Genomic DNA, 14,076 nt, shown 5'->3' on the forward strand with positions numbered 1-14,076 from the left:
GCCCCAAGCAGCCGAGCACCCAGCGCATCCCCCCACCGACCCCAACCCCAAGGCCCCCCGCCAGCATCCAGCCCCCCCCACCCACCCACACCCAACCCCCCGAGGGAAGGGCCCAGAGAGCCCCCCGCCCGAGACCCCAGCAGAGGAGCCAAGGCCCCTGCCCAGCAGACGGCCAGAGCCGCGCGGAACAAGCAGCCGGCGGGCGCCCCCCGGTGGGCCCAGAGCCAGCAGGGTCGGACCCCAGGCCAGAAGGACCCGGAACGGAAGCAGCACCGAGAACAGCGCCCCCAGGGACAACAACCATGCCCATAGTCGCCGAGGGCACCAAGGGGATGCTGCAAGCCGCCCCGCCGGCCCCCAGGCGCACCGACCAAGCACCCCAGAGCGCGCCAGATCGCCTTTTCTTGATGCCGCCCACGCGATGCGCCCCAGACGCCCCCCCCCTCCCCCCACCAAAGGGCCCAGCCACACCGCAGAGCCCGGCTCACAGGGCGCCGCCCAAGCCGGGGCCGCACCCGCAGGTACGGCAGGGCGCGGCCCGTACCACCTTCCCCGGCAGACCCACGCCAGGACCGGCCCAGCCAGCCGGCCAGACCCGCCGGACCCAAAGGGCACCACCGCAGGACAGGGAATCCCCAAGGGCGAGCCCCCGGGCCAGACCTCCGTGGGGGGCACCCCCCCACTCCCCAGCCCACAAACAGGCCACAACCCAGCAAGACTGCGCAGCCCCAGACGGCACAAAGACAGCTGCCCAGGTCCCGCCCCCACCGGACACCGGTGCTCCCCATCCAGCCTATGTGTATATATGTGTATGTGGTGCAATAGCTCCGGAGGGTGGAAGTGGTGGTCCCACCCTCCGGGGGGTGGTGTGTTGAGGAGTAATTAAAATTGGAGGGATTAGTTGGGCAGCCAGAGGTGGGAGTGCCGCCCCCGCCACTACTTAGTAGCGCAGGCGACGGCCCCCTCCACCCCCAGCCCCACCATCCAGCCCCCCCAGGGTTGGGTATGTGAGTGTGGTGCAACAAGTGGGTGAGCCAGACCAGCTGGGAGTGAGTGATGTGAAGTGTCCAGGTAGGAGGCCTGTCTGGTAGGAGCCCGGCCCGTCCGCACGGCGGGCCACCGGAGAGGGCAGACGGCGCAGACGGGCACACGGCACCGCAGGCCCCAGAGACACTTCGAGCAGCACAACCGGAGACCCCCCGCGGCACCCCCCGAACTGCGGCGGCCATACGGAGCACGGCGGGACCCCCCCCCAGGCGGAGCCAGGCACCAGCCACATCCCCCAGCAGTCCAGGAGGCGACCCCCGCCGCCAGCCGGCCCAGAGCGGCACGCCCCGCCAAAGTAGGCGGCGACCGCGCAGGAGAGAGGCCAGCTCCCACACCAGGGCCAGCACAGGCCCGCACGACACCACGACATAGCACCCTCCACAGGTGGGCGGCCCCGGCCCCCCCGACGAGAGAGAACGCCACCAACCACCCAAGCAGGGCCACCCCGCCAGCCACAGACCGATAGGTAGGCGAACCCATGCTCCCCTAGCCAGGCACCGCAACCCCACATCAATGTCGCCAGCAGAGCCCCACCCACCCACGGAGACCACCCCCAATCACCCCCGCGCCGACATGAGACACCCCCGACGCCAGCACAGCCCGGAGAACAGCAGGCCCCAGCCAACAGCCCCACCCCGCCCAAGGCGGCGCGGCACCTTGCCGAGCCGCAGCCCGTCCCCGGGCAGACGGTGGGAGGGCGCACCCCGAGACGCCGAACCCAGAGACCCACCCCCGGGGCACCCCCGCCCAGACACGGCACCCATGGGGCCCGGAGCCCCCAGCCTGCAGACCAGCCACCCCGACGCGGATCCGCCAGGACAGGAGCCACCGGCCGCGCCACCACACACACCCACCTAGCACGGCCCAGGGGAGGCCCCAGCGTGGGCGAGGCCCCACAACTCACCCTACCCTCCCCCCGAAGCTACACAAGCCGGCCCCTGCGGTCCTCCAAGTGAGCCCCCGAGGAGGAGGGGGAGGGGGCGGCCCGGCCCACCGCGCCAGCGGCACGCTCAGCGAAGGCGTGCCCCAGGAAACCAGGTCAAGGCGCCCAGACCGGCCGTCGGAGCAACCCACCGCACCACCCCGCCACCCAACAACCCAGGATGCAAGTGCCGCCCCCAAGAGCAGCCGCCCCCAGCGCCACCCCCATCCTGGACCCCCCCGTCCCGAAGCCACGAACCCCACCACCCCAGGCCCCCAGACGAGCCAACCCCCGAGCCACCCACCCAGCGCAGCAATGCCCGCCCCCCAAGCGAAGGCCACAGCCCCCCCACCAGCACCCCGGGCCGACAGGAGCCCCCCACGCCAAACCCAATGGGAGAGCCGGCGCCGAGCGAAGGCGGAGGAGGGGGGGAGGACGAGACAGGGGGACAGAGAGCAAGAGGAAAGAGTGGCAGAGAGACACGCAGGCCCCCGGCACCAAGGGCCACCCAGATGTGCACGAAGGGGGCAGGAGAGCAACACCCAACTGCCCAGGGACCACAAGAGCACCCGAAAGGGACGCACGCCCCCACAGAGGCACCCAAAACACCCCAGCAACCCACTCAAGCCACCCAGGTCAAGGCCACCCCACAAGCCCATGGAGGTCCAGGACTACAGTTAGATCAGTGTGTTAGTAAAGAGTGGTGCTGGCAGTTGCTTGCAGGCTAGATCATCAGGCTAAGAAAGAAAAATCAAGATTCAATGCAATTAGAAAAGGAGTCCAACGCTCCTCAAAGCAGGTTATTTTATTTTTTCTGAGAGCAGACATCTTTTCCATGGAAATAAATTCTATGAGGAGATTTCGCCATTGGTTTATGTTTAAGGATTTTATCTTTCCAATTCACTAATATTGTTTTTTTTGCTATGGCAAGTGCCGCAAGGATGGATTGTGATTGGTTTGCTGGAATATCAAGCATAGTCAGGTCTCCAAACAGACAGATTTGGAGATAGAGGAATCCTGGAGTCCAAAATGGAGGACAGTTTTTCAGTGATTAGAAACCAAAACTGTTGAACTGGCGAACAAAGCCATACGGCATGTAAATATGAATCAGCTGTTCCCTGGGTGCACTGAGAGCAGATGTCTGTTGGGGAGAAGCCCATTTTATACATTTTCTGTTGGGTAATGTGGGATCTGTGGAGGACCTTGTATTGAATTTGCTGAAGATTTGTGTTTTTTGTCATCTTAAAGGTATTGCAACAAATTTCTGTCCAGAAATCGGTGTTCGTGGAGATTGAGAGTTCAGCTTCCCATTTAGCGATTGGTAAGTGATTAGAGTTAGTGTTCAAGAGTGCTCTGTATATTTTTGAGAGTTTTTTTGTTTTTGTTGAGATATTTTTCATATATATGGCCAGTTCTGGAGGTTTCAAGGTGATTAAATCTATTGCCGTATTTTTCTTAATTGTCTCTGTTACTTGTAGGTATTGAAGAAAATTACTTTTATTTATATTAAATGTTTGGGTTAGATTGTTATATGTCCTGAGCAAGTGAATTAGTTAATAATTTACCCAATGATTTGGTTTTCTCTGTTTTTTTACATTCTCCTGCAGGACAGATTAGGTGGCTTGAGTTTGACACATATGTACCATAAACTAGTGATTCTCAACTGGTGGGTCGCGGACCAGTATTGGGTGGGTTGCGGACAGCTGGTCAAAAATAAATAAATACTTAATGTCTCTCATGTTGGATGTGTCTTTTATTTTGAAAGAAACTTTTTTTTTTGACAGGCATATTGTGCAATGCATGTTGCACACAAAAGATATAGATTTATGTTTTAAAAAATGTGCTGTGAAAAGATTGTGTTTTCATCAATTATTTTTGAAAAACTAAATTTCGTCTGAAGAAAATGTATTAATAAAAAAAAAAAGTGGGTTGCGAATCAATGACCGTGGCAAAATGTGGGTTCCAGGGTGAAAGCAGTTGAGAACCCCTGCCATGGACTATATTTAACACTTACTAAAGCAAAATCATCTCAATCTGCTGAAGTATTAATGAATTACATGGAAGAACTTGGAATAGGAGACGTATGGAGACTGAACAACCCAACTAAAAAAGAATGCACCTTCTTCTCCCCTGTGCATAAATCCTTCTCCCGAATTCAGAATCAGAAATGTTTTTAATGGCCATGTACAGTTTTAAGGACAGTACAAGGAATTTGTCTTGGTAGTTGGTGCACAAAACAAACAACAAAAAAAAAAAAAAATTCTCAAATAATTGGAGAGAAAGACATAGTCTTATCTAAAAAAAAAAATAATAATTTTATTTTGCAACAATTACGATACAAAAACTTTGACTCTGTTTGATATTTTTTATTGAAGAATGCAAGATCCACCACTTTTCAGCATTCACATTTTAACACTTATCAACATCTCGGAAAACAAAAAATGTAAAAGAATGTGAAAGAGATTAGAGGAACTAAACATTGGTATCCTCAATCTTCAATATTACATACATACATGTAGACATACACATACAGTACATAAATGCAACTTAACATATGTACACATATATATGCAAGGTTTTTTATTTTTTAAATGCAATATCCTTCCCTCCCACTCCCACCCCATGATCCCTAAGGGAGCTACATTTCTTTATAAAATTGGATTAGTGTATATATTAGAGAGAAAAAAATAAAATAAAAAATAAAATAAAATAAATAATAAATAAATAAATATTACAATAATAATTAAACAAAGTTACTGAAAAGAAGAGAGAAAGAATAATAACAATAATAACAATAATAGAGGATTTCAAAATTAGCAATTGTTCAGTCTGCTGGTAATGTCTGTAACGAGTTGAAATAGGAAAGGAAGGGCTGCCACGTTCGATAAAAAAATTCTGTATTGCCCTTAAGGTCCTCTCTGATTTTTTCCAGTTTTAAGAAAAACATAACATCCCGAAGCCATTGAGAGATAGGCGGAACTGCACTACCCTTCCAATGTAGCAAAAGCCTCCGTCTTGCTAAAAGTGAAGTAAAAGCTATCACCGATAGCTGGTCATGAGTAAGGTGACTATGTTCCTTAGGTGTGCCAAATATAGCTATAAAGGGACATTTTATTATGCTCACACCTAATATTTTGGATATAGTCTCAAAATAATTCTGCCAGAAATTAGTCAGCTTTGAACATTGGTAAAACATGTGGCTCAAATTACAGGGAGACAATTGGCATCTGTCACATCTATCTTCCACAGTAGAAAACATTCTAGACAGTTTAGCCTTAGAAAAATGAACCCTGTTTAGTACTTTGTACTGTATAAGCCCAAGGCGAGCACAGATTGTGCTTTTGTGGGTTCCTCTGACGGCCCTTTGCCAACATTGGTCTGAAAATTTTACATCCAGTTCTCGCTCCCAGACCTCCTGCACCTTTACACCGGGATCCTCCTCAAATGACAAAAGATGGCAATAGATCTTTGAAATTAGTGACTTCTGTCCGAGATCTAGCTCCAGGAGGTCTTCCCATGGCTGTTTAGGAGGTAGTAATGGAAAATTAGGAAAAATCGAAATGGCACAATGTCTTACTTGAAAAAAGCGGAACTGATGGGTTGCAGGTAGTTCAAAGTCACCAGAAAGACCTGCGTAGCTGTAAAAAACACCATCTTTATAGAGATCACGAAAGCATCTAATCCCTTTATTGTGCCACTGTAAAGCAACATTATCCATATATGATGCAGTGAATAAATGATTTTTAATTAAGGGAGCTTTAGGAGAAGGTGATAAGAATTTAAAATGACTCCTAAACTGATACCAGATTCGAAGGGTGGATCTCACAACTAAATTTCCCGTGAAGCCAGAAGGGTCAAGGGGCAGAGAAGATGCAAGTAGAGCATCAAGAGAAGACAAACTACAAGATTGTCTTTCAAGTATGCACCATAAAACACCAGGAGACTCAATCCAGTATATTATCTTTTGGATGTGTGCCGACCAGTAATATAATTGAAAGTTGGGCAAAGCAAGGCCTCCGTTAAACCTACATCTGTGTAACAGAGACTTTCGAATCCTTGGAGCCTTTTTATTCCATAGAAAGGTTGAAACAATACTTTCAATATCTTTAAAGAACTTTTTTGGTAAATAGAGTGGGATACATTGAAATAGGAAAAGCAATCTTGGCAATACATTCATCTTTATCGTGTTAATCCGTCCAATAAGGGATAATGGTAAACTATTCCATCTCTCCAAATCTAATTTAAGCTGAGTAATTAAGGGCGAAAAATTGGCCAAAAATAGATAGGATATAGTACGTGTAATATTTATCCCCAGATACTTAAAGCCACTGGAATTAATTTTAAAAGGAATGTCCGTCTGCCGCAGCTCCAACGCCGGGTCATTTATTGGGTAACAGACACTTTTAAGGATATTAATTTTATATCCCAAAAAGGACCCAAATGTTTGCAAGATTATTTGAATATAAGGAATATTTTTTATCGGGTCATTTACATGTAATAATAAATCATCGGCAAACAGTGACAATTTAAATTCCTTATTTTCTCGAGTGACTCCTTGATACAAGGTAGATGTTCTGAGCATAACTGACAAAGGCTCTATCACCAAGGCAAAGAGCAGAGGCGACAGGGGACAAACCTGTCTGGTTCCTCGAAATAACTTAAAATAATCTGAACAAATGTTATTTGTACGAACACTAGCCTGTGGATTGGTATATAAAAGGCGAATCCAAGATATGAATGTCTTTCCAAAACCAAATTTTTCCAGTGTAGCAAAAAGGTATGGCCATTCAACGCGATCAAACGCCTTCTCCGCATCTAATGAAATTACCACTTCTGGAATAGCAGCAGATTTACTTGAGTATATAATGTTGAAAAGTGTTCTTACATTGAAAAAAAGTTGGCGTCCTTTTATAAAACCGGTTTGTTCCTCTGATATTAAATTGGGAAGAAACTTTTCAAGTCGTCGTGCTAGAATTTTCGCCAGAATCTTTGCATCCACATTTAGCAAAGATATAGGTCTATAGGAGGAACATTGTGTAGAATCCTTGCTGCTCTTTAGGAGTACAGTTATGGATGCCTGGGTTAATGTTTCTGGTAGAAAACCTCTCTCTAAAGATTCGTTATACATCGAAATAAGAAAAGGAGCCAACTTATCCTTAAATTTTTTAAAGAATTCCACCGAGAAACCATCCGGACCTGGGGCTTTATTATTCTGCATGGATTTGATAGCTATTATGACTTCCTCCAAGGTCAATGGAGAGTCAAGTTCCTCTATAGCCCCCGCATCTGAGCTGTAAAGAAAAGAGTAAAAAATTTTAAATGCATCATTAATTTTCTTTGAGTCACAGTGCATTGAACCCGAAGAGTCCTCAATCTGAGGGATGATGCGAGAAGCCGCCTGTTGCCTCAACTGATGCGCTAGGAGTCTACTTGCTTTATCCCCATGTTCGTAATACATGCTGCGAGAACGCAGCAATAGCCGTTCTGCATCACTCGTAGTGATGAGGTCCAATTCAGTTTGAAACTCCAGCCTCTGTTTATGTAGACTAGGAGTTGGGTCCAAGGCAATTTGACGGTATGTTTGAGGTAAGTCCCTCTATCTTAGATTTTCGTATCTTATTTGCATTGGCCGAGAAGGAAATTATCTGTCCCCTAAGATATGCTTTAAGTGTTTCCCAGAGCAGTGAATATGAAGTACAGCTGGGCTGGTTCGTGGCTATGAAATCTTCTATTGAGGTTGATATAAATTTAACAAATTTGTTGTCGAATAATAAAGTAGGATTGAATCTCCAGGGTGAAGAAAATCGAGGGCAGACTTCAAACTGAATGTCTATACTAATCGGCGCATGATCAGAAATAATTATCGCATGATATTCTGATGAGGTTATTTTTGAAACAAGGGCACTATCAGTGAAAAAATAATCTATACGAGAAAAAGATTTGTGCACATGAGAATAGAAAGAAAATTCCTTTGCTTGTGGGTGACAGAACCTCCAAGGGTCCACATATCCGTTTTTAGCCTGGCAGCATCTTCGGGTCCAGGGCAGCTCTTGGGTTTACAGTAACGGTTCTTGCACAAACATTGGTCTACGATGCACTGGCACGCCTTGGACTGTGGGATAAAACTGGTACTGGGCTTAACTTTAGACACGATCCTAATTACCTGTTTTAGGTATTACCACTCACTCATTCCCTCTGTCCACAGACACCACCAGTATAGCTAAGCTTCACACTGGTCATCAGACTGGTTTGTTTACACAACACAATAAACACGATATGCACAACTACAACAGATTGATGCATCACATCATAGCTGACCAATCTGATTAAACGTAATGCATCACATCATAGTGACCAATCTGATTAAACATAATGCATCACATCATAGTCGACCAATCTGATTAAACATAATGCATCACATCATAGTCGACCAATCTGATTAAACATAATGCATCACATCATAGCCAACCAATCAGATTAAACGTAATGCATCACATCATAGCTGACCAATCAGATTAAACATAATGCATCACATCATAGTCGACCAATCTGATTAAACATAATGCATCACATCATAGTCGACCAATCTGATTAAACATAATGCATCACATCATAGCCGACCAATCAGATTAAACGTAATGCATCACATCATAGCTGACCAATCAGATTAAACGTAATGCATCACATCATAGTCGACCAATCAGATTAAACGTAATGTGTCACATCATAGCTGACCAATCTGATTAAACATAATGCATCACATCATAGCCGACCAATCAGATTAAACGTAATGCATCACATCATAGCTGACCAATCAGATTAAACGTAATGCATCACATCATAGTCGACCAATCAGATTAAACGTAATGTGTCACATCATAGCTGACCAATCTGATTAAACATAATGCATCACATCATAGCTGACCAATCAGATTAAACGTAATGCATCACATCATAGCTGACCAATCAGATTAAACGTAATACATGACATCATAGCCAACCAATCTGATTAAACATAATGCATCACATCATAGCTGACCAATCAGATTAAACGTAATGCATCACATCATAGTCGACCAATCAGATTAAACGTAATGTGTCACATCATAGCTGACCAATCTGATTAAACATAATGCATCACATCATAGCTGACCAATCAGATTAAACGTAATGCATCACATCATAGCTGACCAATCTGATTGAACGTAATGCATCACATCATAGCTGACCAATCTGATTAAACGTAATGCATCACATCATAGCTGACTAATCAGATTAAACGTAATGTGTCACATCATAGCTGACCAATCTGATTAAACATAATGCATCACATCATAGCTGACCAATCAGATTAAACATAATGCATCACATCATAGCTGACCAATCAGATTAAACGTAATGTGTCACATCATAGCTGATCAATCTGATTGAACGTAATGCATCACATCATAGCCGACCAATCAGATACATTACCATTTTCACCAGAAAACCATAAAAGGGGTAAACTTTTCACACTTTTCACCTTTGGTTTTGGCCATTTTGCCACTTCCTTTGTCCCATTTTTTTGCCAATAAATAAACTTTTGTCTTAATTTCAATTTGACACTTTTATTAAATTTTTGTTGATTCTTTAACCATTTTTGGCTACTTTTCATCCAAGTAATACCTTTTTTTCCAATAAATAACACGTTTCCTTTTTTCCCTAGATTTTGCCTCTTTTTGTTCCACATTTTTGCCTTTTTTCACTATTGTTTCCCACATTTTGCTCGTTTAAGTTACCTGTAGCCGTTACATACCATCTGTTTCCTCCTTTTTGTCAATTTTTTTGCCCACTCTTGACTGTTTTTGGCCCATTTTCACTAACTTCACTAACTCTTTACTTGCTACATTTTTGCCATTTTTACTCATTTTTAGTCACTTTACTCATCACTGTTAACTCTTTGTTTACCTTCGTCATGGCTGTGATTGGCTGTGATTGGCTTAAAGGTGCAGTCCACAACTCTCAGATTCCTCCCTCCCCCTCACTCCCTGCTGCTCTTTTGCCCTGCCTCCAAACTTTCCAAAGTCCCTCCCTCAGAGGAGATAACAAGCTAACGCTAGCCCGACAGCAACATCACAGTAATAAAACATGCTCTGTTAAAAGCATATTACTGCAGCGCTTCTCTCTCTCCATGTGCACACACCTCAGCAGCAGCAGCAGCAACAACACAGTGTCACTTACAGCAGCTCGCACGGCGGCTGCTGCGTGCACACAAACAACACATGCACTAGAGATTTGAAGTGTAACAATTACAAATCAAACATAATGTAAAACAAGCAGCAGTAATTATCTTTCAAGCAGAAAAGTTGCTAATTCCATATTTTACTCCTACTAGACCATACACTGTAAAAAAAAAAAAAAAAAAAATTGGCGCTACAGCCCCGGGAAAGGGGTGGCACCTGTGAGCAACAGCTGTCAGACAGCTCATCAAACACAATCCTGGCTCTGATTGGTTCTTTTTGCTCGGTCGCGGAGCATTCTGGCAATCTGCCAAAGGCTGCAGGAGCAGCAGGGGGCGGGGCTCACTTAGTCTGTTTTTTTCACACAAACTACTAGTTTGGTGTAAAGCTGTCCTTACACAGTGACAGCTTTAGCAAATATGACAAAAACTCACTTTTATAAGAGTTGCAGACTGCACCTTTAATCACCATTCAATCAATCTAACTGGATAAATACATTTTCAACAATTAATCTCTGTTAAAAGTGAGTTTTTGAGTGTTTTTATGAAAGTGTTGCATCCCTTATAGGTGAGACGCTCCTAACTACCGCTATCAGCAACACATATAACCCTGAGAGCCTTTGACCAAATAAACCCTGAGTCAGCATCTGACCAGCAACCCTAAAACTGCTAGTGCTCAGCAAAATATAAAAAGTTAGCTTTACTTACGCTGAGTTTTTATGAGCTGCTCGTGCGTCGTTGTTGTGCGAGGCTCTAAATCCTGCACAGAAGTTGTGCGAGGTGGGCTCCGCTGAGACGCCTTCCTTGGCCCTCAGCCGTGGGCTGGGCCCCTGGTCCATGACGCTAGGAGCACAGGAGCCCAGCCGGGGTTTGTAGCCAATAGCATCCTGGAGCTTGTCAATCTGGGAGGTTTTGGCCTCCAGTTCCTTCTGAAGATGTCTTAACTGAAGCTCCTGGGCAGAAAAGTCCTTGTCCCGACGTGTCAGCTCAGCCTCAAGGTGGATAATATGCAACCTGAATCAAGCACAGAAGTACATTTATTTACCTGTTCATCAGAAGAAAACCTTTGCCATTGTGTGAAGAAACAACTCTAGAAAAGTTATAATTCACAGAACCCCATTTTTACTCAGTTAAAGGGGCAGTATTATGAAAAAAAACCCATTCCATAATAGTTTTGCTACAGTAACATACATTCCTTTAGTCTCAATCAGAGGGCCAAAGTTGAAAAAGTTCTGTTTCCTCCCTCCCTTGTTATTAGATTAAAGGGTGGGCAACTCCAGTCCTTGAGGGCCGGATTCCTGAGAATTTTAGATGTCTCCTTGCTCCAACACACCAGGTTGAAGCCAATGTCTTGTCATTAAGCTCTACAGAAACATGATGATGAGCCATTTATTTAATTTAGGTGTGTTGGAGCAGGGGTACATCGAAAAGTCATAGGAATCTGCCCCTCGAGGACTGGAGTTGCCCACCCCTGGATCATTAGATAATTTTTGGTCAAAAATTACGTGTGCTGCTTTTGGTTGCTCTAAAAAACCCAAAAAAGTTAAAAATGCAGATGTAACCCTCTTTTGTTTACAGCTGCTAAATAATCTAAAAATCAGGCTGAATGTTTCACTCCGACAGAAAACAATGAGATGTTTACAGGCAGTGGGGCTGTGTGACATCATCAATCACATTATTTCAAGATGGAGGAATACAGGCTCTAAAACGGTGAACTAGTCCTATTTTTACAAGTTAACGAAACAAATATGGTGCAAAATAATGTGTTTTGTTAGACATAAATGTACTAATAAAGACATTTAGAAGTTTTTACGTCACATTTGTAAAAACAAGTTTTTTTTTTTAATCTATTTCAGTGTTATTGAGTGAATCCAGTTGTCCTCACATCGTCTGTCATTAGTAAACTTGAACCTAACGTAGTGTGGATGTAGAGATGAGGACTCAGAGATGAGCTCCAGCTTGTGGGACCAGGTCCATTTTCTTTACCAGCACACACACACACACACACACACCTGAGGAGCTCTGTGTCCCTGCCACTGGAGTCTGTGTGAATAGAAACCACGCAGCTGTTCTCCACAGGCCGTGAGGCTTTTATCGACCCGTTGCCCATGGACAGACATTGGCTGGCCACCATAGGACAGACCGTCTGTAACACACATAGTGGAAACGCTCATCGTTTTGTCTTAATCACGGGAAAAGTGAAATGACTCTAAAACCCCCAAAACAGACAAAATGACAAAAAAAAAAAAATCAAAATACACAACAATGACTTTAAAAATCACAACATGGCACAAAATGATTTAAGGATACTAAACAACAACAAAAAATACACAAAAGTGACTGCAAAAACCCCAAAACAACACTGATACAAGAAAAATACATGATAAAAGGACTCCAAAACACACTAAATGAAATAACAAATATTCAAAAGGACAACAAAAATACACAAGATGGCAGAAAGATCAAGAAATATACAACAAAAATACAAAAAAGACTCAAAAATGACAGAACATTACACAAAAGCAAAACAAAGACTGAAAACTAGATTTAAAAAAATATAAATACTCAAAAATGACTGCAAAAGCCCCAAAACAACACTGATGCACAAGAGAAATACACAACAAAGACACACAAAATGGCAGAAAAATATCAAGATATAAACAACATAAATAGAGAAAATGACTCCAAAACAGACAAAATGACAGAAAAATGCACAAAAGAACAAAAACGCCCTTTACAGCAAAGATTTGATGTACAGTGTGTTACTTACAGTGTGGTTGAAGAATGTGTCTAAAAAGAAGCAGAAGCTGTGTAACACTGCTTCATCGTTCCACAGTCGTTTGCTCTGAGCTAATAAATGTCTCTCATAAATCAGGCTTCAGCTCATCAGCCTGTGAAAAGGCAGCGTGTGGCAACCTCTGCTGGCTCCAGAGAACTATGTCACACATTATTTCATCAAATTAGGAAACAGATCAATTCTATTAAATAACAGAAAAAAATACACAAAATAACTAAAAACAAAAGACATAAAATTACTCCAAAAACAATCAAAACACAAAAAATGACTTTAAAAAAAGGAAACAAAATACTGCAGAAACCAATTGGATGACTACAAAAGCATAGTGTAAGGAACTTCATTTATTCTCAACAAAATCATCTGTATAAAATAAAAAGTTTGTCAAAATGTACAATTATTTTTAAAAATAAAATAACACCAATGAATTCAAATAGGTTGGAGATAATAAAAAAGATCCATATGGATTAAAAGCCAAACAACAAAGATTATGACATTTAAAGTCTGTAACAGACTCCTGTGGCTGGTGGATGGTGATTTTGTCACGGGGAGGGGGGCGAGTAGATTATCACAACAACCGCTCAATCCACCGCTTTATATCCAAATAAATGTGCACTGAGCGCAGGGTTTGTTCAGTCTCTGTTCCAGCCACTGCATGTCCACAGGTGTTCCATAAAGTAGGTTATGTTCAAACTCTGAGTATGTTCAGGCTCAAATGAGGGAAACTCTGAGTATCTCATTCCTAAACGTGAGGTATGTTCTTCTCTGAGTATGTAACCATGGCAACATTGTCCGTGAACTAAACCTGAGGGGTATTCCATAAAGGAGGGTTAACAAACTCTGAGTCTATCCATAAACTCTGTTTATCTGATTCCATTACAGCTGGTATGAAGTGGGTTAGTCAACCCTGAGTCTGTAAACCTTGGGTTACTGACGTGCACACGCGCGATAAAAAGCCATCATCAATGGATCAAAGAATACTCAAACTGCCATGACAACCAAACGGAAGATAGTGATATATTCACCCTGATGGTGAAATAAGCCAGTGTTTGATGAATATGAGCCTGTTCTAAAGGTGTGTTCAGTCTTCAGTGA

General features: G+C 44.1%; 1 protein-coding gene across 1 annotated transcript in view; it reads right to left on the bottom strand.

Moving 5' to 3' along the window:
- The window catches only part of prkg2l (protein kinase cGMP-dependent 2, like), a 92,696-nt gene extending 79,676 nt beyond the window's left edge, over positions 1-13,020 (bottom strand). Inside the window, exons 1-3 of the mRNA XM_028469437.1 lie at positions 12,958-13,020; positions 12,200-12,333; positions 10,896-11,201 (exon numbers count right to left, since the gene is read on the bottom strand). Coding sequence (XP_028325238.1) covers positions 10,896-11,201; positions 12,200-12,321 — 428 coding nt within the window. The 5' untranslated portion in view covers positions 12,322-12,333; positions 12,958-13,020. The remainder of the gene's footprint in view (positions 1-10,895; positions 11,202-12,199; positions 12,334-12,957) is intronic.
- Positions 13,021-14,076: the final 1,056 nt, after the last annotated feature.

Source organism: Gouania willdenowi, chromosome 15 (assembly GCF_900634775.1).
Source record: "Gouania willdenowi chromosome 15, fGouWil2.1, whole genome shotgun sequence".
NCBI classification, from domain to species: Eukaryota; Metazoa; Chordata; class Actinopteri; order Blenniiformes; family Gobiesocidae; genus Gouania; species Gouania willdenowi.